General features: G+C 44.3%; 1 protein-coding gene across 2 annotated transcripts in view; it reads left to right on the forward strand.

Annotated features, from left to right (window-relative positions):
- CNIH3 (cornichon family AMPA receptor auxiliary protein 3) overlaps positions 1–25,616 on the forward strand; it is a 143,464-nt gene that overhangs the window by 112,626 nt on the left and 5,222 nt on the right. Inside the window, exons 4-5 of one of the 2 annotated variants that reach the window (XM_006157268.2) lie at positions 20,041–20,153; positions 24,256–24,399. In XM_006157268.2, coding sequence (XP_006157330.1) covers positions 20,041–20,153; positions 24,256–24,399 — 257 coding nt within the window. The remainder of the gene's footprint in view (positions 1–20,040; positions 20,154–24,255; positions 24,400–25,616) is intronic. The other variant, XM_006157270.2, reaches the window with a different exon arrangement.

Below are 25,616 nucleotides of genomic sequence, written 5' to 3' on the forward strand. Positions count from 1 at the left end.
TAGTAGAGAAAGAGGATTTTTTTTTTTTTGAGAGTTTTTTTGCTATAGGGCATGTGCGCTTGCCAGAAAGACAGAGACAGAGAGACAGAAAACGAGAAATCACCCCCCAGGGGGGATGGCCATGCTGCAATCCCTTCTCCTTTTTTCTCCTCTTGGGATCTTGGGCACGCACATATACATGCCCGGTGTGAGTTTAAGCCACCAGGTCTGAGACTTGAACCACGGTCGACTACGTGGGAGTCCAGCGACATAGTCATTACACTAACTGCTGGTCCTGAGAAAGAGGATTTTTGAAGTTTTGCAAGCACAGAAAATATATTGGAGAGGGAAAAAGATACATTGGTTTAATATTCATAGATATTTAATTGCTGCTTTTTATTAAGTATATGGAACATTTGAGTGGAACAGGTCTGTTGAGATTATGCAGGTCAAATGCATCTTCTTCCAGAAAACAGTTGTTATTTATGGAATGTTACTATGTGCCAGATTCTATTTTAAGAGCTTATTAACTCACTTAATACTCATCAAGTCCTATGACATAGAGACAATTATTACTATTCCTATTTTGTAGATGAAGAGACTGAGCCCTTTGAAATGAAATAGTTTCCCTAAGGGGGCCAGCAAGTGATGCAGTGGTTAAAGCGCTGGACTCCCACACGGCCGACCACAGTGCTAGTTCTCTACCTGGTGGCTTGAAAATCATGCTGGGCATGTGTGCATTTGTGCCCAAAATTCTTTTTTTTTTGGGGGGGAGAGGTTTTTGCTATAGGGCGCGTGCGCTCGCCAGACAGACAGAGAGAGACAGAGAGATAGAAAGCAGGAAATCACCCCCCAGGGGGGATGGCCACGCCGCAATCCCTTCTCCTCCATTCTCCTCTCGGGATCTTGGGCACGTACGCACACGCGCCCGGCATGAGTTTAAGCCACCGGGTCCGGGACTCAAACCACGGTCGACTACGTGGGAGTCCAGCGACATAGTCATTACGCTAACTGCTGGTCCCTGCCCAAAATTCTGAGAGGAGAATGGAGGAGAAGAGACTGTGGCATGGTGATCCGTCCTGGGGAGTGTTTTCTCACTTTTCTTCTCTCTGTCTCTCCCTGGTGAGCTCACTTGGGTTATGCCAAAAACCTAAAAAAAGGAACAAATTAGTTTCTCCATTGTTCTGTAGCTTCAAAATAGCTAAGGCTATTTTATTTTTTTAAAAAAAAGGATTATTTAATTTTATTTGTTATTATTATTTTTTAATTTGACCATAGAGAGGGGAAATGAGAAAACAAGCCACCAGGTCTGGGACACGAACTGCAGTGTGCCATATGGGAGTCCAGTACTTTAACCACCATGCTACCTGCCCCACTAAGACTATTTTAAATAGCTAGGGCTAGAGCCCAAGTCTCTTGTTCTTTAATCAAAGGCTATCTTCACTAGTCACCACTACTCAAGCCCTTGCTAGAAGCAAGGTGGCAACAATATTATAAACGTTACAGTATTATTTTGTCTTTTATTCAAAATGTTAATTGCAAAAACAAACTCCTGGTAAAGCTGGGTATGATCCAGCTGTTAAGAAGTTTAGTCAGACTTTGGACAAACACACATGCACACACATGCGTTTGCTTGAGTTCAGACAACCCCCTCTACTTGGGCCTTCAGGGAGGGGGCTCTGTTTATGTGTCTTTTCTTTGTGTGTGGGGCCCTGAGTCAGGACGTCCAGCAAGTTGTCCAGGTCGCTGTACACGCTCCAGCAGGCACTCAGTAAACACTGATTGATGAGGATGATGAAAGTTGAGCTCTTTTCCCAAATGCAACACTTGCTGTCTCATTCAGTTCTCTCGGTTTGTTTTGAGCAAAGCTTTTCCAACCTGCCGAATGTAACAGATAATTAACACCACTTAATAGCTGTTAAGTAGGACCATAATCTGTTTTCATCCTGGAAAAGCTCTCCTCTAGAAGTTAATGGTGCTACTGAAGATCTAGGTTGGTACCAGGCTTGTTCCACCTTGGAGCACTGGAGGGCACAGGTAGGTGAACTCGCTCCTCTGGAAACAGCAAGTTCTTTTTTTTTAGGTTTTAACCATAGGGTGCATGCTCTCACTGGAGAGAGAGAGACAGAGACAGTGAAAAGGAAAGTGAGAAATCACACACACACACACACACACACACACACACACACCAGAGAGAATGGCTATATTGCAATCCCTTCTCTTTCATTCTCCTCCTGGGATCTTGGACACACATGCACACATGCCTGGTGTGATTTTCAAATTACTGATTCCAGGACTTAATCTGTGGTGCGCTACATAGGAGTCCAGTGCAACTATGCCAACAGCAGGCTCTTTGTGAAAGACCTAGTGACAGAAACCTCACATGGAAAGCACCAATCTATTGGGCAGTGACAGAGGAAAGTGTGGTCCTGGGGGTTTGGTGTCCTGACCCGCAGGACAGTCGAACAGGTTTCCTGAGGGAAGGAGTGAGAGACTAGACAAACAGAGCAGTGTTAAAACACGGAGATGACGTGGTCTTACAACTCTTCAGGGTCGTCTGTTTATTGTGGGCAGCATGGAGACAACACAGTGTTACAACTCTTCAGGGTTGTCGCGGTGTCACAACTCTTCAGGGTCACCCGGAGACAAAGGTGTCACAGGTCTTCAGGGTTGTCTGGCGATAGTGGACCAGGGATCATGGTTATATACATGTTGGTGGGTGGTGATTGGTTAAATGAAGGATTATAAAAGGTGGGTTATGATTGGTTGCTTTTGTGGATCAATCATGAGGTGCCGGATATGCAAATCTGAGGGATTCTAAGCTCACTGATTTGCTATGGGAAGTGGTCAATCAGAGTATGGTTTTGAAGGTGAGGTTTTAAAGGGGAGCCAATCATGGCCTTTGGCATTGTGTAATTGTTTGCTGAGAAACTGAAACCTAAGGGCAATATTTCCTGGTGGGCAACCTCCCACAGTTTGGAACCCTCCTTCCCTCAAGAAAAGTTGTATTTCTTTTCATTCACTCTGAGCTTGTGAGTGGAAGAGGTCAGGGGAGGGTAGGACAGGACTGGCAACTGTGCCTAAATTCACTGATAGGTCCAATGTGAAGACTCATTGTCATCTTCCATGGGCTAAGTCACAAAAGACATAAGATAACTTGTTCCTTAGCCTCTTTCCTGTCACCATAGTCTTCCCCTGGTCAGGTGAAATCATCACCAGTCCCCGGAAGTCTCCCAGGTTTACAAAGAGGCTGGCATGAAGGATTTCGAGCTCCATATTGTTGCTCTGGAAGGTTTGTACCACATGATGGAATGGAATTTTCTTTCCAGGACATAAAGAAACAAGTGATAATCTCAAACACCTCAATGAAAGGATGGCATTGGTTGTCTCTTGGAGATGACCTTTGCCTCCACATTCTCTTTTGTTTAACACAATCCATTCTTTAAATCTCCACTGAGAGCAGTCTCCTCCAAAGCCCTCTCCCACATTTCCTGACGCAGAATTAATGGCACAATTTCTTTTCACCATTCCTCCTTTATTGTGTTGCTTATGTGCTGCCTCTATTTGTACTTCATGTTTTCATTTTTGTTGTTTATATAATCTACGATGCTGTTGTTTGAATGTCTCCTTCAAAACTCATGTTGGGAACCAGCAGTTAGTGTAATGGCTATGTCGCTGGACTCCCACATAGTCGACCGCGGTTCGCGTCCCAGACCCGGTGGCTTGAAACTCACGCCGGACACGTGTGCGTGCGTGCCCAAGATCCCAAGAGGAGAATGGAGGAGAAGGGATTGTGGTGTGGCCATCCCCCCTGGGGGGTGATTTCTTGCTTTCTGTCTCTATGTCTCTCTCTGTCTGTCTGGCAAGCGCACGCACCCTATAGCGGGAAAAAAAAAAAAAAAAAAAACCTCTCCAAAAAAAAAAAAAACTCATCTTGAAATTTAATTGTCATTTTAACATTGAGAGGTGAGATCTTTAAGAGGTGATTAGACCATGAGATCTCTGCCCCTCATGAATGGATTAATGCCAGTTTTTTGGAAGTGGGTTAGTTACTGCAGGAATGGGTTAGTTATCATGGGAGTCGGCCCTCTCTTTCTCCCTTGTGTGTTCAGCCTCTCTTATGCTTTCTTGCTGTGTGAATGATATATTCTGCCATGTTGTGATGCAATAAACAGGTCCTTGCCATTTGCAGCCCCTCAATTTTGGACTTCCCAGCCTCCAGAACCGTGAGCCAAATAAGCTTCTATTGTTTATAAATTACCCAGTCTCCAGTACTCTGTTATAGCAGCAAAAAAAAAAACAAGAAAACAAAAAATAAACCAAGACATATGGCATATGTAATCATTACATTGCAAGCTCCCCTAGCTAGACTGCTTTGTGTTCACTCCCTGGTAAGTGCTTATAACAAATATTTGCTGAATGAGTGCTAAAATGGGGCTCTTTAGCACTGAAACAGGCTTATTAAACCCTTCACCCCTCCGCTCTCATTCTGGAACATTCTTTTCATTTGGTTACTGCATTTCCTCTCAAACAATCTAAACCTTTGCCTAATCACTACCTATATTCTGAACACAATTTCTACTCCCATCATCCTTGGCTTAAAGAAAGGAAGAAAAGGAGTGGGTAGCTGCAAGTGTTAACTTTAGATGCCTCTGAATTGCTAACAAGTTGTAGGAGAATTCTGTCCCTTTAGAAATATGGCATGATTCGAGAGAGTGCTTTTATTCGCACCTCCTCCCTGAGTGGGCTCCTGGGTAGTTTAGTAATTTAGCGAGTGTGTGAGGGAGCCAGCAGAAAGGCTTTTGAAATTCAAGTGTGTCTTGATGCTGCATGAAAACAATGATAAAATGCAATCTGGGAGAATGCAGAGCAAGGCCAAAATCCAGAGCTTACCTCCAACCCAGGAAGATGCGAAAGGCAGCCCTCTTTGACTACAGACTGCTGGGCACAGGCTGAAGGGAGCATCTTGGGTGTTCTCCCATGGGTGTTCTCCCACGTAGTGGTGGCTGGGAGTGCCAGGGGCCAGTGCTTTTGACTGCATCTGCAACTGCAATCCAGCCAGATTGCAGTTCCCAAAGTAGCCATTAGTGTGCAGGGTTCTGTGGGCAGGGGACTGTCACAAAGCCAGAGAAGACCCACAGTCCTGCAAGGGGGTTTGGAGATGAGGAACTAGGACCCAAGTTCTTCAAAATGGAAGTGTCTGCTTCATGTGTTCTTCAAACCTTTGTTTTCTGAATCTTAGCTTAAATGTTTAACAAAATCACCTGGGGTGCTTCTGAAAATGCAGATTCCTGGCCATCTCAGGAATCTGAGGTGGAAATCAGAAATCTGCATTTTCCCCTCAAGTGCCCTAGGTGATTATAGTGTAGGTGACTGGTGGACTCTATTTTGAGAATCAGTGCTGAGTTGCCACTTGTCAAACTTGAACATGCATATAAATCACCTGGAGATCTTGTTAAAAATAAAGGTTCTGATATAGAAGTTCTGGAATGGGGTCAAAATCATACATTTCTACCACAATTTTCAAGTGATGTTTGTTCCAGGACCAGACTTAGAGGAGCAAGTGGTTTACCTGAACACTTGTGAGAAAGACAGACTCATGGGCTCATTTATATGTACTGAATCTGGAATTTAGGGTGGAGCCTAGTGATTTTGTTTTCCTCTTTTTGGGGGGGGAGAGTGTTTATTTATTTATTAATTAATTTATTTATTTTTTTGCTATAGGGCCCATGCGCTCATTAGAAAGACAGAGAGAGACAGAGAGACAGAAAGCGAGAAATCACCCCTCCCCCCAGAGGAGATGGCCATGCCTTGATCCCTTCTCCTCCATTCTCCTCTTGGGATTTCGGGCACGCATGCACACGCGTCCTGTGTGAGCTTAAGCCACCATGTCCAGAACTCGAACCACAGTCGACTATCCAAAAAAAAAAAAAAAATTTCCTGTACAAAATAAACAATGCCTTCCTTGTACATAGCAGGTGTCTGAATTAACTCGACTTGTCAACAATCCTCCCTCGGGTTATCTTTAAGCACTCCACCCAAGTTCTCATTCCCAAATTAAAACTAAGAATTCTCTTTCTGTTTTTACCAGCTTCAGAAAAGGAAGCAATCAAGTAAGATAAATGCCTACGACAGACATTATCACAATTTTGCAGAAGAGGAAATACTGGCTGGATTCTTCACCCAAGTTTGTCTGAAGTAACTTTCATCTTCATATTAAATAACATGCTGTCTCAAGTTTAATAATACAAGATTGAAATTTTAATGAAGGGTGATTTTTGTTTTTTTTTTGGAGAGGTTTTTTTGCTATAGGGCGTGTGCGCTCGCCAGACAGGCAGAGAGAGACAGACAGAGAGAAAGCAAGAAATCACCCCCCCGGGGGGAAGGCCACACAGCAATCCCTTCTCCTCCATTCTCCTCTTGGGATCTTGGGCACGCACGCACATGCCCCCAGCGTGAGTTTTAAGCCACCGGGTCCGGGACTCGAACTGCGGTCAACTACGTGGGAGTCCAGCGACATAGCCATTACGCTAACTGCTGGTCCCTGAAAGGTGATTTTGACTGATGAAAATAGGTCACAAAAGTTTTCTCACTGTTTTTACATACATAAAGTCTTTAACAGGTATCACTAATGATGAAAATTTTTTAAAAAGTGGTCATTATATATTTATAGTTTAGCTTTGTAATATTTACTAAGATTATATACCTTTCAGTTTTCAATATAAAGGTCAAAACCAAAGATGTTAAAACTATAAAATGACCACAGAAAAGGAAATGAAAAATTATTCTTTATCTATTTGAAATTGAGTAATCAGTTCCTGAATAAGTATCTATTCAATATATCTGGGTATTTTTTTTTTCTTTCTGGTATAAAACCAAGTGTCAAATTTCTTATAGGCTTACTAAAGAATTTTTTAAAACTAGATTAAATTTTTGACTTATTTAAAATCATATATATATAATTCACACCACCTGTTAAGAATAGAATAAACTTGGATATATCAATAGAGTCTGTCCAACTACTGAATATCGATCTGAAAACATTTATTCACAGAAATAATAAATTTCTGGCCCATCAGCACATCATATAGAACACATCTAAAACCAATGCTGAAATGTTATTTGTAGACATCATCGTACCCAACGTACTAATGAAAGCACAGAATGGGAGAGGCATGTTGCTATTTTTAATTTTAATGAGGATATACAACTTCTAAAGCAAAACATGGGTACCTTTTATCCTGACAGGTGACTAACATGACTGAAATCTGCTGACTGGGAAATTAAATTTGGCTTGCCTTGAAGTCTTACATTGCTTCCAACCAGTTTAGAAACAGTCCTAGTTGTAAACCTCTTTCCATTCTAAGTGGCTCAAGGTGGGGATAAGTGCAATTAAACACACACATATCCTCTAAAACAATGGCTCGTAGGGACGATGGACATCAGACTGCCCTCCGACCTGATCAAACATCAAAGCTGCTCCTTCCTTCAAGGCCCCGCCCCAGCACACAGGGCAGCCATGGTTGCAGAATCTCGTGAGCTACGGGCCATGCAGAGTTAGTTTAAGAAGCTGAGAGGTGCTGCTGATGCATCTCTGATGGAGAACTACTACCAGACAGGACTCCATAAGTGCATGTACTAGAAATAAATTTCTTACAAATGCAAATTGTCACCTTACTGGGGAAAAAAAAAAAAAAAAAAACCTCTCCAAAAAAAAAAAAAACTCATCTTGAAATTTAATTGTCATTTTAACATTGAGAGGTGAGATCTTTAAGAGGTGATTAGACCATGAGATCTCTGCCCCTCATGAATGGATTAATGCCAGTTTTTTGGAAGTGGGTTAGTTACTGCAGGAATGGGTTAGTTATCATGGGAGTCGGCCCTCTCTTTCTCCCTTGTGTGTTCAGCCTCTCTTATGCTTTCTTGCTGTGTGAATGATATATTCTGCCATGTTGTGATGCAATAAACAGGTCCTTGCCATTTGCAGCCCCTCAATTTTGGACTTCCCAGCCTCCAGAACCGTGAGCCAAATAAGCTTCTATTGTTTATAAATTACCCAGTCTCCAGTACTCTGTTATAGCAGCAAAAAAAAAAACAAGAAAACAAAAAATAAACCAAGACATATGGCATATGTAATCATTACATTGCAAGCTCCCCTAGCTAGACTGCTTTGTGTTCACTCCCTGGTAAGTGCTTATAACAAATATTTGCTGAATGAGTGCTAAAATGGGGCTCTTTAGCACTGAAACAGGCTTATTAAACCCTTCACCCCTCCGCTCTCATTCTGGAACATTCTTTTCATTTGGTTACTGCATTTCCTCTCAAACAATCTAAACCTTTGCCTAATCACTACCTATATTCTGAACACAATTTCTACTCCCATCATCCTTGGCTTAAAGAAAGGAAGAAAAGGAGTGGGTAGCTGCAAGTGTTAACTTTAGATGCCTCTGAATTGCTAACAAGTTGTAGGAGAATTCTGTCCCTTTAGAAATATGGCATGATTCGAGAGAGTGCTTTTATTCGCACCTCCTCCCTGAGTGGGCTCCTGGGTAGTTTAGTAATTTAGCGAGTGTGTGAGGGAGCCAGCAGAAAGGCTTTTGAAATTCAAGTGTGTCTTGATGCTGCATGAAAACAATGATAAAATGCAATCTGGGAGAATGCAGAGCAAGGCCAAAATCCAGAGCTTACCTCCAACCCAGGAAGATGCGAAAGGCAGCCCTCTTTGACTACAGACTGCTGGGCACAGGCTGAAGGGAGCATCTTGGGTGTTCTCCCATGGGTGTTCTCCCACGTAGTGGTGGCTGGGAGTGCCAGGGGCCAGTGCTTTTGACTGCATCTGCAACTGCAATCCAGCCAGATTGCAGTTCCCAAAGTAGCCATTAGTGTGCAGGGTTCTGTGGGCAGGGGACTGTCACAAAGCCAGAGAAGACCCACAGTCCTGCAAGGGGGTTTGGAGATGAGGAACTAGGACCCAAGTTCTTCAAAATGGAAGTGTCTGCTTCATGTGTTCTTCAAACCTTTGTTTTCTGAATCTTAGCTTAAATGTTTAACAAAATCACCTGGGGTGCTTCTGAAAATGCAGATTCCTGGCCATCTCAGGAATCTGAGGTGGAAATCAGAAATCTGCATTTTCCCCTCAAGTGCCCTAGGTGATTATAGTGTAGGTGACTGGTGGACTCTATTTTGAGAATCAGTGCTGAGTTGCCACTTGTCAAACTTGAACATGCATATAAATCACCTGGAGATCTTGTTAAAAATAAAGGTTCTGATATAGAAGTTCTGGAATGGGGTCAAAATCATACATTTCTACCACAATTTTCAAGTGATGTTTGTTCCAGGACCAGACTTAGAGGAGCAAGTGGTTTACCTGAACACTTGTGAGAAAGACAGACTCATGGGCTCATTTATATGTACTGAATCTGGAATTTAGGGTGGAGCCTAGTGATTTTGTTTTCCTCTTTTTGGGGGGGGAGAGTGTTTATTTATTTATTAATTAATTTATTTATTTTTTTGCTTAGGGCCCATGCGCTCATTAGAAAGACAGAGAGAGACAGAGAGACAGAAAGCGAGAAATCACCCCTCCCCCCAGAGGAGATGGCCATGCCTTGATCCCTTCTCCTCCATTCTCCTCTTGGGATTTCGGGCACGCATGCACACGCGTCCTGTGTGAGCTTAAGCCACCATGTCCAGAACTCGAACCACAGTCGACTACATGGGAGTCCAGCGACACAGCCATTAAGCTAACTGCTGGTCCCTTTTTTTTTTTTTAATTTGTCAGAGGTTATACTACCTTGGGGCAGAGGCAGGGTATGTGGCCATCCTGCAATCCCTTCTTCTCCATCTTTGTAGGGATTTTGGGCATACTCACACACATGCCCAGTGTATTTTCTAAGCTGGGACTTGAATCATGCAGTCGGCCATGTGGGATCCAGTAGCCTTAACCACACACCACTGACTGACCCACCAGTGATCTGTTTTAACAAAACCTCCAGGTGACCCTGAAGTACTAACATCTGAGAACTACTGCTAGATGATGGTGAAGGTTAAAGAAATGGGCTGGAGAGGTGGTCAGGCGAGAGTGTCAGGGCTAGAGAGTCATGGGCTAGGCCCACCTGGCCACCTGTTTCTTCATTGGCAAAATGACTGAGACCTTGTGGATTCAGTTGGAAGGAAACTTCTTCCTCATGGCATTATTCACATATACTTTTCCTCTTGGATCAAAGCATCCTCAATGGATGGCCTGGGATAACTGCAATTTATGCAAGATAGTGGGTAACCCCAGAGCATGGCACAGATGGTGGTGAGAGCCCCAAGGGAAATGACAGTGGGACTAGAGGTGCTGGCTAGTCAGGGTCATCTCCAAGGCACAGCGAGGGCAGGAGGGGTCAGACAGCACTGGGATTCCAGGCAGAGAAGGGTGAGGGGCCTCAGTGGGTAGTGAGGGCAGCATGTGTGACAGATGGGGCTGATCTGTCAGTGCACAGTTGAATCCCCACGGGGGCTGCTGGGCCAAGTTCACGTACTAGGTGCCTGGAGCAGTGGGCAGTGAGAAATGTTATTATAGTTTGCTACTCATCTTCTCTTTCTTGGCCTTTTCCTTTCCTTGATGCTTTCTCTTCATGCAGAGGTGGGCATGAGTCCAAGGGGGTGCTAAGAGTCCAAGGGGGTGCTAAGAAGTCACAGGAACTTCCACAGTGTGGATTAAATGTGCTCTAGGAGAGTGGGTGGAGGAAAGAGGGTCACAGATGGTCCCACAGGGTTGGAAAGTGGGTGGCCTGGAGAGGGAGCCCCTATGGGGCTGGAAACAACATCCAAGGACTCCCCTGTCCAACCTCTGTGCCTGCAACAACACTGGGCTTCCCCAGGCCAAAAGGAGAATTCTTCTGTCTTCAGGTCCTGGATCACTTGGGCAGGTAACTCCTTCTCTTGATTTCTCCACTTTGTTTTCCCTTGTGCTCTTGGTGCACAGAATCAGGCCCCTGGGGAGAATGATCTGCTGCTGGTTTCCCTTGAAGCCTGGTCCAAACCCCCTAAAGTAAGCCATGAGGGTCTGATGCTGACCATGATTGGAAAAGTCAAAGCAGTACTTAGGGGGGCCAGCAGGTGGCATGGTGGTTGAGGAGTTGGACTCCCACATGGCCAACTGAGGTTCAAGTCCTGGTCTTGGCAGCTTGCTTTCTCACTTCCCCTTTCTCTCTCTCTCTCTGGTAACATTAATAATAACGATGATGATGATAACAAAATTAAATAAATAATTCTTTTTAAAAAGAAAGAAAAAAGCAGTACTTGTTCCAGGCATTCGGGAGAGCAGCTGGCAGTGGAAGGTCATACCCGCAGTTCCTGGTATAATATAAAATCGGCAGGTATCCTATTAATTTTTAAATAATCATTCCAGACTAGGTAATTCTGTGCTAAGTTGTTTAGATACCAGAGTTTTCAGGTCACCATTCAAAACTATTTGATAAATCTGGTACAAATTCCAGAAAGTTAAATACTTTGAAATGCCAGCCAGCATCATAAAGCAGGTCACCCTCAAGTTGACTCAACCCCAGGCCCTGACTACTGGCATATTCCTGACTTAGTGTGCCATCTGAGGTTGAGATGTCGGTCCTGACGTGGCAGGGCTGCAGGGCCTGGGCCGCTCTAAGGGACTGGGTACCTAGGTACAGGCTTTCCAAGGTGCCTTCTGCCCAGAATAATGAAAAAGAAGGTGGCCTTTTCAGAGCAGAGGGACTCCGAATGGGATTCTCTGACAGTGCTTGGAGATGCTTTCCTCATAGTCTTGCAGTTCAGCAAAATCCCAGGTTTCTGAGCAATGCTATCCTTTCCTCTTCTCCCTGCCATCCCCTCGCGCCAACGTAGATTGACCAAGGGATGACTGTGTGCTGTGTCTCAGGCACAGGTATTCATTTGGAAACAAATGGAGAACAGATCTCGATGTTGCACACTTATGAGAACATCGATTGCCTTGTCCATCCCAGAAAGGAGCCTCTGGGTTTTTTTTAAAGAATTATTTATTATGTATTTATTTATTCATTTATTTATTTAATTTGATGACAGAAAGAGAGAGAGAGAAAGTTACCAGGCCTGGGACTAGAACCATAGTCAGCCATGTGGGTGTGTCCAGGACCTTAACCACCACACCACCTACTGGTCCCAAGGAGCCTCTGTTTTAACACCAGTGTACCATGGGCTGGAGACCAAATAAAAGAGACATTATTCTTTTTTTTTTTTTTCCTTTGCACTCATTGGATCTGATGGCAGATAAACCCCAGGGCAGACACACAGAGTACTGGGTGATTGTTGAAAACAGGCAAGGACTGGGGATTTTATGGCTTGAGAGGCAGGCTATTTAGAAAACTCTTGGTTTCTCCTTCCTTTGGGAGAAGCTGAAGTTTGGTTTAGCCATTAGGGTCAAGAGGAGACAGCAGGTCACATTGTGGTTAAGGTGCTGGACTCCCACATGACTGATCATGGTTCAAGTCCCAGATATAGCAGCTTGAAAATGAAGCCAGGTACCTGTGTATGTGTGCCCAAAATCCCAGGAGTAGAATAGAGGAGAAGGGATTGTGGTGTGGCCATCCCCCATGGAGGATCATTTCTCACTTTTACCTCTCACTGTCTCTCTCTGTCTTTCTCTCTGGCAAGCATACATGCCCTATAGCAAGAATCCTTTAAAAAAAAAGGGGGGGGGAGATTGGATTGAGAATCAGAAAAGCAAATTTTGTTCTGGGTCATTTCATTGACTTTGAGGGTAAGAGTGACAACTTACCCAACTGAGAATGGTAGTTATTATTAACAACAATAATCACATTCATCACAAGAATGTTCCTTTGTTCCTTGCTTGTTCACCTATGCAAACACCATCATTCACAGTACATCCCGTGTCCCTTGCTGTTGGTGTAGCATTTTACAGTTGAAGAAAAGAAGGTTCGGTGTGATTAGTGGCTTTTCTCAGTATCACACAGTTGACCATTATGTAACTGGTAGGAATTTATATAAAGCTTTGAGAGATTGGCTAGTACTTTTATCCCAGTGTAATTACAACTGTAAAAATTGTTTTCTGAATTGACAGGGTCCATTTGGAGATGGGTGTATACTCTGAGTCTTACAACTCTCTTCAAGCTAAACTCAGTGCCCGGATCTTCCATCATGATTTTTGTGACTGTGGCTCTTAGTGTGTTTGGTCCCTGGCATGCTTACACCAGCCCCTCAGAAATCCCATCCCCTGGGTACATGGTGGGAGTCAGGAGCAGATAGATTCCCCAATACTAGGCATACTTGCTGCCTCTCCATCCTTTCCTTCTTTCCCCTCTCCTAGTCTTGGAGACTCACCTTTCTCGCTCAGGGAGCATTAATCTTTTGCTTCAACTCCGGCACCCCTCTCTATTTCCTCTTCCACTAGGGTAAGAAGAGACTTTTCCCCCATGGGTGCCAGCAGATGGCATAGTGGTTACATGCCAACTGCAGTTCGAGTCCCAGACCCAGTGACTTGAAAATCACACTGGGATGTGTACATGCATGCTCAAAATCAAGATCCCAGGAAGAGAATGAAGGAGAAGGGATTGCGGTGTGGCTATCCCTACTGGGTGGGTGATTTCTTACTTTCCTTTTCATTGCCTCTCCCTCTCTGGTGAGCACATGCATCCTATGACCAAAACCTCTTTAAATAAAAGAGAGAGAGAGAGAGACTCGTCTCCATTCTTGACACTCCTCTCCACTACAGCAGTGAAAATAAGACCCAAGAAACTGACACATCATTCATGATTCTCCTGCAATGTATGATGGTTACCAGTCAGTTGCAAATCATGTGTGGGATAAAGCAGCAAGCGAATGAATGGGAGGATGCATAAACAGACATAAAACATTTGAACACAAATAAATAAAATAACTTAAACTTCCTGGAGGTTGTAGGTGAAGGCTTAGAGTTGAGTGAACATGGCATATACAAAGGAGAGAAGGTTGCTGCTCTGTTGATGGAGGGAGAAAATTGCTGGAAGGTTCTTGCACCAACCATTGGAAGAGGCACTGCTCAATCTGGGGCAGTAGGGATAAAAAGGAAGGGACAAATGCAAGTGGCTGTGAAGAAGCAATGGTAGGACTTAGACTCATTGGAAAGAGGAGTCAGATGGCTGTTGTTAGCAGAAATGGGAGATTTAGGAGATAAAGTTTGCAAGTATTAGGAAGAAGGCAGGTTTTTAGTACAAAGCAGTTGTGGAGTATCCAGATGGAAATGCTTGCTAGTGAATGGAAACCGACTACTAGAATTTGGGCAGGAAGTCAGGGTAGGTGGCATAAAATGAGCAAAAATTAGGCCTTATCCAGTATCAGGCTTGGCTCAGTGCCATTCCATACGTGGACTTTGTCACCCCAGGCCAATGACTTCTATCTCTGCTTTTGCTGTGACTGTTCCACTCCTGGCATGTTGGCTTCTGGTTTCTCACATGATCAGGTTTTACCCTTCCAATTTGCCTTGATTCCTCCCCAATCATGAATCCTTTCATGATTCCTCTGGTTAGAATGAAATGCAGTCTTTTCAGCAATCCCACGATACCTAGATTGAGACCACTTGTTTATAATGATAGACAAAAGGGATTTTATCATCAATAAGAGTGATTTCAATAGACTGTGGCCTGCTTGAAACATTTTCTCTGTTAAATAAAAGGATGAGTTTGGCACCACGCAGCAACTTCTGTTATGAAAAAATAAACAAAACAATAAAACAGTGTTTTTCAATGCCACAGGATGACTCAGGGTCATGGGGCTGTCATCAGAACTTTAATGAGCATTTCTATGTTTTGCCTGGTAGATTCAGGGGTGGGCTTTATGTAGTAGATACTCTCAGAGTTTGGGGGACAGTCTAGCCTGATTACTCCCCATTCAACTAAACTTTAAGTCTGTTTGGTGATCATTTGGCCCCTGCCCAAGCATGTCTAGTGACAGGAGCCCATGTCATGCCAGTCTCAATGGCTTGGTGGAGAAAAGGCTGGATGGATGGCCAGGGGGAGGATAAAGAAGGAAGAATACGATTTTGGTTTTCCCATAGATCATTTATTCTGGGGTTTAATGACAGTATCAGACAAGATAGGTTAAGTTATGCAATGGTAAGAAACAATGCTTAAGGGACTAGCAGATTGTGTAATGGTTACATGGCTGGACTTCCATGTAGTTGACTGTGGTTTGAGTCCTGGGCCTAGTGGCTTAAAAAGCTCATGCCGGGTGCATATGTATGTGTGCCCAAAATCCCTAGAGGAGAATGGAAGAGAAGGGATTGCAGCCTGGCCATCTCCCCGGGGTGGGGAGTGAAGTGGGGTAGGGGTGGTGAGTTCTTGCTTTCTGTCTTTCTGTCTCTCTCTGGCAAGCACACATGTCCTACAGCAAAAATCTCTCCCCCCCCCAAAAAAAAAAGAGAAAAAAAAGAAACAATGCTCAGGGGCCAGCATGTGACATAGTGGTTAAGGTGCTGGACTCCCACATGGCTGACCATGGTTCGAGTCCCGGATTCTGTGGCTTCAAAATCATACCAGGTGTGTGTAAGTGTGTGCCCCAAATCCTGAGAGCGGAGTGGAAGTGAGGGATTACAGTATGGCCATCCCCAGGAGAGTGATTTTTCACTTTCTCTCTCTCTGTCAAGTGCACATGCCCTAGGGCAAAAACTATTAAAAAAAATAAAAAGGAAAAGAAACAGTGCTCAACTCTTAGCTTAAAATGACAAGTTTCTTTTTTGTCCATGCTGTAAGTTCATCATAAGTCGCTTCTCTACACAGAATGGAACTACTTACCCCCCTGCCCTAAATGTTTTTTGCTATGTCAGTGGGAAAGAAAAAGACTCTGGGGCATTTTATCCTGGCTATAGATCGCTCCAGCCTTCTCTTCACATTTCTGCTCACAGCCCATTGGCCCCACCCAACAACTGCAGTCTGGGAAATGCAGTCTCACAAGGCTGAGTACTGCAAGTCGGTGGTGAGTGACAGTAAAGCCATGTGCAGGCTGTGTGCAAACGGCCTGACAGATTTCTACCCTCTCTAGAAGCAATGGGTTCCCTAAACCTTCCATATCATCTTGACAAGAAGCACCTGGGGAAGTAGCAAGGGACAATGTGTATGTGAAAAGGGCATTGTCAGGATCAACAGATGGCATAATGGTTATGTTGCTGGACTCCTACATAGTCGACTATGGTTCAAGTCCTGGACCCAAGGGCTTAAAACATGCCATGTGCATGTCCAAAATTCTGAGAGGAGAATGGAGGAGATGGGATTGTGGCGTGGCCATCTCCCCGCCAGGTGCAATTTCTCGCTTTATGTCTCTCTTTCTCTGTCTCTCCAGCAAACACATGGAGCAAAATCTCTCTAAAAAAACTTAAAACAAAGTTTATTTAAAAAAAAAAAGAAATAAAAAGGCATTATTACCCCTAAAAGTCTCCTTGGATTAATTAAAGGAGCCTCTCCCACTTGTAAGGGTCCTGTTTAGTGTTTTAGTTAGTCAGAGGCAATTGAGAGAGGACACCCAGATGGCAGATGAATTCTTTAGTTTTTCCCCACACCCAGGAGGCAGGACACCTCTGGGACCAGCTGGCCTACATTAAGAGTTTTCCTTAGCATAGGGACAGTGATGAATCCTCCCTGTTTGGAAGGTTGCAACTTCCACTATAAATCAAGCTCCGAGGAGAGAAGAAGTGGTAGTGATTAATGGTGGAACCTGAAATTCACACTGTAATCAGCCAGGGATTTGTCACTGGAGTTGAAGACGAGGATGGAGCTCTAATGAATGATTCAGGCTCAAGAGTGGCTGTCTCTAAACATGTTAATTACCTCAGCCTAAGTGGCTGAAACTGATGATTAAAAAATGTAGAGATGTGCATAGCAGAACTCACAGCCACTGTCTCCTGGGGCTGGCACACCCAGCTCTGAGACATGGGCTTTCTCTCTGAACAGGAGAGGCAGGGTGGTGCATTGGCAGGGTACAGATGGGGCTGGTAAACAAAGCTCTGAGGTCTTATAAGGAGAAATGATAGGGACAGACCCCTGCCCACCAGGTGGTGGAGGTTCATAGGGGCTGGCTGTGCCTGGCCCACCTACTGAGGGGTACCACCTCTGGGATAATGATCCTTTTGCTTTGATCTCTGGGTTACTGTCTAAGAGGTCTAAGGTGTAGGTTATTGCAATTCATTATACGGTGGACTTGGAGAATAAAGATGACCCTGGTTACAAAATGCATTTCTTACATGTGTGTCTGTGCATGTATTTTTAATGTGTGCATATGTGTTTCTCCCTCTGTATCTGCCATCTGGAGTGGTTAGCTCATCTGACTAAAGTAAGAGATCAAAGCCATGTTCCATACCCAAGTGGGTCAGTTTGTTCCCTCCCCAGAGAAACTGTGTTTGGTGACCATAGGTTGTGTCCCTAATGCCAGTCAGACATGCTGCAGATGTACACACTTGGTCACTTTTATTCATGTGCTCAAATATTTGTTAAGTCTCAGGACCAGCAGTTAGTGTAATGGCTATGTTGCTGGACTCCCACGTAGTCAACTGTGGTTCGAGTCCCGGACCCAGTGGCTTAAAACTCACGCCGGGTGCGTGTGCGTGTGTGCCCAAGATCCCGAGAGGAGAATGGAGGAGAAGGGATTGCAGCGTGGCCATCCCCCCTAGGGGGTGATTTCTCACTTTTTGTCTCTCTGTCTGTCTGGCGAGCGCACGCACCCTATGGCAAAAAACCTCTCCAAAAAAAGGAAAAAAAATATATATTTGTTAAGTCTCTACTAAATGTCAGGCACCATGCAAACACTTTGCAGATGGAGATGAGAAAACAGTAGACGCTGGAGGGTTACAAGATACTATAGTATTGGGTCATTAGAAAAGTCACGATGTATTTTCATAGAAAAATACATCGTGACTTTTCATAGAAAGATACATCGTGACTTTTCTGATGACTCTATAATATATCCATGTGTGTTGGGAGGTGGGGATAGGTTAAAGACTTCATAATGGGTAGATTATGGAAAATCCTCCTAGGACAGGGCTAGAAAGCAGCTGTGGGGCCCAGAGGTACAAGGTAGGCAGAGCTTCCATTAGAAAGTGGCATTTGAGCTGGACTTTGAAGGGTGGTTGGGGGGATTTTGATGTGATGACCTATGCATTTATGATGGTTTGAACAACACGAGCCAATGTACATACAGTTGTCCCTTGGAATCCCCAGGGGATTAGTTCTAGAACTCCTCCAACCAGATACCAAATTTGTGTATGTTCAAGTCCCTGAACATACACAAATGAATATTAAAATGAACTAATGTCTTCAGGTGAGCTGGTGACACCCTCCCATATATTTTAAATTCTCTCTAGATAGCTTACACACCAGTGCAATGCCTGCTCAGCACTTCATTTGTGTGGACTCATCATGGTACTTGGCATGTGGCAAGTTTCAGTTTTGCCTTGTGGAATTTAATTTTTTAAAGAATATTTTCCATCATAGTTGGTTGAATCAATGGATTTGGAATCCATGGAGGGCTGACTCTAAATGTCATATCTCATATATATATATATATATATATATATATACATACATACACACATATAAATCATGTATACACATACACACATACATAATGCACACAATATACATTTAGCTCTCTATATCTGGATAAATACACACACACACACACATACACACACACATAAAATATATGTCTTCCTGTATAACTATGTAAGGTGGTGCATCTGCTTCACTATCTACAGCATTCCTTATTAGTAGCCTACAGATCAAATTTCTCTCTTACAGTTGCTGTTTAGATTACAGCTCTGATTTCTTTTTTTAAAGCTTTATTATTTATTTCATTCATGATAGTGTGTACACACACACAAGAGAGAGAGAGAGAGATACACCTGCGACAGGTTCTCATTATGCTGCTATCTTCCTTCCTCAGCCCTCCAGCTTGTCAAGATCTTGGATACTCTCACATGTGCCTGCTGCATTTTTCAGGCCAATTCAAGGATCTAAGCCTTGGCTATGTGGCTTCCAGCACTGAAATGGTACTGGCTATGACACCAGACTTAGGCCACAGCTTTGATTTCTATTTTTTTTTTTTTTTTGGAGAGGTTTTTGCTATAGGGCGCGTGCGCTCGCCAGACAGAGAGAGACATAGAGACAGAAAGCGAGAAATCACTCCCCAGGGGGGATGGTCACGCCACAATCCCTTCTCCTCCATTCTCCTCTCGGGATCTTGGGCACACATGCACACGCGCCCAGTGTGAGTTTTAAGCCACCGGGTCCAGGACGTGAACCGCGGTCGACTACATGGAAGTCCAGTGACATAGCCATTACGCTAACTGCTGGTTCCCAGCTTTGATTTCTGTTAACATTTCTGGGAGGGAGTTCTCAACCATTTTAAGCTCTTTTGGCCCAATTCTGCTGAGTGGCTGGCTTGGGGTGGGGGAACTAAGTCTTCTTGCTGGTCACCTCCCATCATTTGGCTCTTCTTGGTCTGAACTGCTTTCTTCCCCTTTTCCTTTCCCTCTTCCCTCAGAGGCTACCTTATTCCTCTTTCTATCATTGCTTGTTTTTTCTCTTGATTCACACACTGCAAAGCAAAATGCTATTTCTCAATATTGTCCTAGTCTTCCTAAATTTGAAATAAATGTCCATCTTTGCTCTAGGTTTGTGAGTTACTATAGGAGGACACACAGGTATTAGAAAAACAAGAGCAGAACAGTTATAGAATCACTGGAAACCCTATCAGTATTTCTCCTAGAACTCTTGTCTTAGGTCAGACCTCAAAGTGGTGATTCCCAGGAAAAAGTACAGTATTCTAGTAAGACCTGTGCCAGTCTGGGATTGGGTATAAAAGCACTCTGAAATCATAATGAGGAGAGCATTACCAGGAATGGGTGTCAGTATTGGGGCCCTAGAGGGAGTGTATGTGGGGAACGGGATGACACTATGCTACTGCCGAGGGGGTCCTTGGTGTCACCATATGTGAGAAGCAGCGTCCAGGCAGATATTGGCTGCCATAGAAGTGGAGAGGCTCTTCCTCTAACCCAGGCCTGTGTCTCTGCTCTCTCTTCAGCTTGTGCTGCCAGAATACTCCATTCACAGCCTCTTCTGCATCATGTTCCTGTGTGCTCAAGAGTGGCTCACCCTGGGGCTGAATGTCCCTCTACTTTTCTATCACTTCTGGAGGTAAGTCTACCTGGACTGGATGGTCCTTCCTCCTTTGTGCCTTAGAAGCCTGTGGTCTAGTGACTATCTCCCTCAAGTAGATCCGCCACCTCATATCTTCCTCTCCTCCCATCTTGTTGCGGACCTTCTCTCCAAAGCCCCCAAATCTGACAAGGGGAGGCCCTTCTCTGCTCCTTTAACTATAACCTAACTCTTGTTGGTCAGTGTTAAAAGCAGCCACATTATTCACAATAACCCTAAGGTGGAAGCATCCCAAATGCCCATCAACTGATGGATGTATAAATAAAATATCGTGTATCCATACAATGGAACATTATTTGGCAATAAAAAGAAAGAGAGTACTGATACATGCAAACAACATGGGTGAACACAAGAGAAAATATAAGTGAACAAAACCAGGCATAAAAGGTCACAGCGTTGTATGATTGCATGGATGTGAAATGTTCATAATAGAAAAATCTGTAGGGACAGGAAGTAAGTTAGTAGTTGCCAAGGGCTGGGAGGGAGTTTATGTGGGGAATGATGCTAATGGGAATAGGGCTTTCTTTTAGGATGATGAAAATGTTCTGAAATTAGATAGTGGTGATTGCACAACTCTATGAATATACTAAAAACCACTGAATTGTATACTTTAAAAGAGTGAATTTTATGGTATGTAAATTATATCTTAACCAAAAAAAAAAAAAAAAACCCCACCTACCAGATGGGACGGATTTTTCTGGGACAGTTCTGATTTCAGATATTCTATTCCCTGCTCAGACCATGTGTTGGATCATGTGTTTTGGGCTTTTCATAAAATTTAGTCACCATATGGATACAGGAGGCAGGGGCGGGAGAATGCCAAAGTAGTGGAGAATGTAATTGTGCAGATAAATTGCCTACCTTTGACCCCTTGTTCTCAGAACTGTGGCCCCTCAAAATGTTTTTTGTTTGTTTGTTTGTTTTTTGAGAGGTTTTTGCTATAGGGGGCATGTGCTCGCCAGACAGACAGAGAGAGACAGAGAGACAGAAAGCGAGCAATCACCCCCCGGGGGGATGGCCATGCCGCGATCCCTTCTCCATTCTCCTCTTGGGATCTTGGGCACGCACGCACATGCGTCTGGCGTGAGTTTTAAGCCACCGGGTCTGGGACGCAAACTGAGGTCGACTACAGGGGAGTCCAGCGACATAGCCATTATGCTAACTGCTGATCCCTTCAAAATGTTTTATCATTGTCATTTACCATAAAATATAGCCTGTATTTAGTCTCATTTGATCATTCACTTCTTCATTTAGCAAACATACAGCACACATACCATGTGCTAGGCATTGTGGGGAATTCCAAGATAAATGTAAAATATAATCCTTACCCTCAATTATATTCATCTTAATAATCGAGGGAAATATATACATATTTTAAAATTTTGGCTTCTTTTGGAAAGTCTTTACATTTATTTATTTATGTTTATTTATTTATTTAAATAGCCAGAGGATATGTGTACTTACCAGAGAGAATGGAGAGAAAGAGAGGGAGGGAGAAAGCAACCCCTAATGGAGCATGATCATGCTCAATCCCTTCTCCTCCATATCTTCACCCTGTTGGGATTTTGGGCATGCACACACACAAATGCCCAGCATGGTTTTTAAGCCATTAGGGCCAGGATTCAGATCACTATTGGCCACAAGGGACGCGGTTCTTGCCAGCTGTAGGGTTGGCCCAAGAAATATATTAATAGACATATGAGAAATATTTGCAAGAGCCTAGAGAAAGAAGCACTTAAATTATACTGAAGATGAGCCCAGCAGATGGCATAATGGTTACACTGCTGGACTCCTAAGTAATCGACTGTGGTTTGAGTCCTGGACCAGGCAGCTTAAAACTCACACCAGGTACATGTGTGTTTGTGTGCCCCAAATCCCAGGAGGAAAATGGAGGAGAAGGGATTGTAGCTTGGCCATCCCCGTGGGGGTGACTTCTTTCTCTCTCTCTCTCTCTGGTGAGCGCACATTCCTTATAGCAAAAATCTCTCTTAAAAAATGAGACTAAAGAGTGAATTGAGCAATCTAGAGGAGCACGTTCCATGTTGAAGGACTAACGTAGCTGAAGGCTCAGGGCTCAGAGAGCACTAAATGTGTCTGGGAAGCAGCAGATGTTCAGTGCTGAGTATAGGGCTCTTGGAGGGAAGTTAGAAGAGACAAGTTGACAGACAGCTGGGAATCTGCTATGTCATGTCTGAAACAGTTTCATGAGAAAGGTGGAGTTATTTTATTCTGTAGGGAGTGGAAAGCTATCAGAAGCTTTGGAGGAACAAGCAGCATTTCCTGATCTGATTTGTAGGAAGGTGACTGTGGTGGCAGTGTAAAGGTTATGTTGGAGGAAGAAGTATTGAAGATGAAATTCATTTAGGGAGAGGGTTGAAATTCCAGGTTGAAGAGATGAGGGAGACTTGAGCAGTAGTGGAAGTCAGAGTGTTGAGAATGAGAGAACCCATGGAGGTAAACTGGACAGGCCTGGCCTGAGTGTAGGGGGTGAGGGAGAGAGCGCCTCTGTGCTGGGTGACCGGAAGGTAAAGGCCACTGACCATGAGGAGGACAGAAGAAATCATGGGCTTAGTAAGGAAGGAAAATGATTTGCTTACATAGGGAAGTCATACTTTCTAAAATCTGAATTCAGAGAGACATTATTAGGAGAATTACAGTGTAGAAAAGTATGGAGTCTCCATTGGGAACTTGCCATGCTTTGTCAAGAATCCGCAACAGGGAACCAGCAGTTAGTGTAATGGCTCTGTCGCTGGACTCCCACGTAGTCAACCATGGTTCACGTCCCGGACCCGGTGGCTTAAAACTCACGCCGGGCACGTGTGCATGCGTGCCCAAGATCCCGAGAGGAGAATGGAGGAGAAGGGATTGCGGCATGACCATCCCCCCTGGGGAGAGATTTCTCGCTTTCTGTCTCTATGTCTCTCTCTGTCTGTCTGGCGAGTGCACACGCCCTATAGCGAAAACCTCTCCAAAAAAAAAAAAGAATCTGCAACACACAGAGACACACAAAGTTTAGGTCAGCAGCCTGGAGTTACTCAGCACTTATGTGGCAGTCCACGGTGTTGCCTCTTCAGTTGCTGCTTTGGGACTGACTCTTCTCCCTAGAAAAGGAATGTATCTCATGGTCCTTTGTGTAAGGAGCTATCAGTTGGTGGAAAGATGGGTTATTTATATATCTTTGAGTGGTGCACTGGTTCTTAGGGCTGGAGTTGAGCAAGTGTGCTTCATCAGCCTCTCTCCTCCCTCCCCTCCCCTCACTGTTCTTTCACTTACCCACTTCTCTCTGGGCTACTTTTTTTCCCACAGATGGCCAATGTTGTTTTTGCTGTTCTAGATCCTTCTATCAAGAAGAAAAGTACCTGAAAAATCCCTCACATTCAAATGGGAATATGCTGTCCTTCCCAGAGTATTCAGGATTTTAAATGAGGGTCCGGGTAGAAGACAATTCTTAAACTGCAGTAATTACTTACTATTTTTTTTAGAGAGAGATTTTTGCTTTAGGGTACAAGAGACAGAGAGAGAGAAAGTAAGAAATCAGCTTCCAGGGAGGTTGGCCATGCCATAATCCCTTCTCCTCCATTCTCCTCTCGGAATTTTGGGCATGCATGCACATGTGTCTGGTGTGAGTTTCAAGCTGTCGGGTCTGAAACTTGAACCATGGTCAACCAGGTTGGAGTTCAGCACCTCAACTATTACACCACTTCCTTTCAAAGGTAGATTGTGGGTACAGTGGAGAGTGGAGTGGCTGTGTACTGTGTCATCTGCCACATCCAAACCCATACTGCAGAGAGGCTCTTGCTGGTACTGCCCAGGTAGCCCAGGTGACATACTTTTCCACAGGAGCTTTGTATATGTGCAAAATCACCATGATGCCAGTGGACCTGGCATCAGGGGACTCTCTGCCTGCTAGAAGTTGGTGGCTGGTCACTCTTGAGCAATGCTTGAACTGGGACTTGGGCAGAAGGAGACCACTGCTTGACAGGGATTGCTTGAGTGAAGTCCTGCATCCAGAGGCTGGGCCCAGGTGGCTGGAAGTCCCACGGCCTCAGGGCCAATGATGCTGTGTCCTTTTTCCCTGCAGGTATTTCCACTGCCCAGCAGATAGTTCAGAACTAGCCTATGACCCACCAGTGGTCATGAACGCAGATACCTTGAGTTACTGTCAGAAGGAGGCCTGGTGTAAGCTGGCCTTCTATCTCCTCTCCTTCTTCTACTACCTTTACTGGTGAGTTTCTGCCCCTCCTGGTGGGTTGGACTCTTGTAGCAAAGGAAGGGAATTTCAGGCTGGCCTTTGGGAGGTGGTCTGTGAGCAGGGAATCATGTCCAGTCACAGCTGTCTGACTCTGGTGCGGGAGCAAAGGCCTCTGTATGTGGAGTCTTGGGTGAAAGGTCTCACAGGAGGCTTGTCGGCTCATAGGTTAATTCTTAGAGCCATACAATGAAAGCACATTCTGCCAGCCTGCGTCTTAGGAGTTAAACCCCAATTCAGCTTCCCGCATCTTCAGTTCTGCAGCTCAGCTTGTCAGGCTACCTGTGGTCCTAGGTGCATAATCTCATTGCTCCTCGTCACCTCCTAGCCTTGAGTAAGGATTCTTAGGTACCATAACAGACACCACCCCTCCTTCCAGCCCCACAGTGGCAGTCATGCTTCACATAGTGGCATGTTGCTTACAGTTACAATGCTTACAATATTATATAACACCATTCTAATTAAGCAAAACCTGCTGACTCTGCAATTGCCTGTCAGGAATCTCCTTTCCTTTCACATCTTCACCCAGAACACCCTAGCTAAGCAGTAGCTATAAACAGACTGTCTTTTGGTTCGATACGCCAGAGAGTGCCTTCTCTGAAAACTCCTTCTTTCTGTTCCTCTTTGGGGTCATCTCTAGGGATTTTCACCTGTCAGGTTGATATCCCATCACTCCCTGCGGGAGGGCCAGGGGCCTTCCTAACATCCCAAAGCTGTTTCCAAAGGGGGCAATGACCAGTAACCAGGCGAGAATGAGGAGGGGTGGGGTTGTCAGACTCCCTTGCTATCTCTGGGTTCATATTGGGCTTTGAGGGTCTGGGAAGCAACTGCATTTGTCCAGTATTTAAAAATGAGCCAGGTTTGGACTAAGAGTTTTATATGCATTGCTCCCTATATGAGATACCTACTATCTTTACCCACACTTTAAAGATGAGGAAACAGAATCAGAGAAGTTAGAAAATTTTCCCAGAGTCACAATTAATAGTGTCACTGCTGTAGTCCATCTCAAGTCTGATGCCAGTTGTTAACTGTTATATAACATTGGGAGAATCACAACTCAGCTCTTAGCTGCTATCTTAGGAAGCTTCTAGAGCAATTTTTTATCAACGTGACAAAGAGTAAGGAAAGTTAATTCTCTTATGTTTATTTTTACTGCCAAGGGCACATGTGCTTGTCAGACAGACATACAGAAG

Source organism: Tupaia chinensis, unplaced genomic scaffold (assembly GCF_000334495.1).
Source record: "Tupaia chinensis unplaced genomic scaffold, TupChi_1.0 Scaffold000532_1, whole genome shotgun sequence".
Lineage (NCBI taxonomy): Eukaryota > Metazoa > Chordata > Mammalia > Scandentia > Tupaiidae > Tupaia > Tupaia belangeri.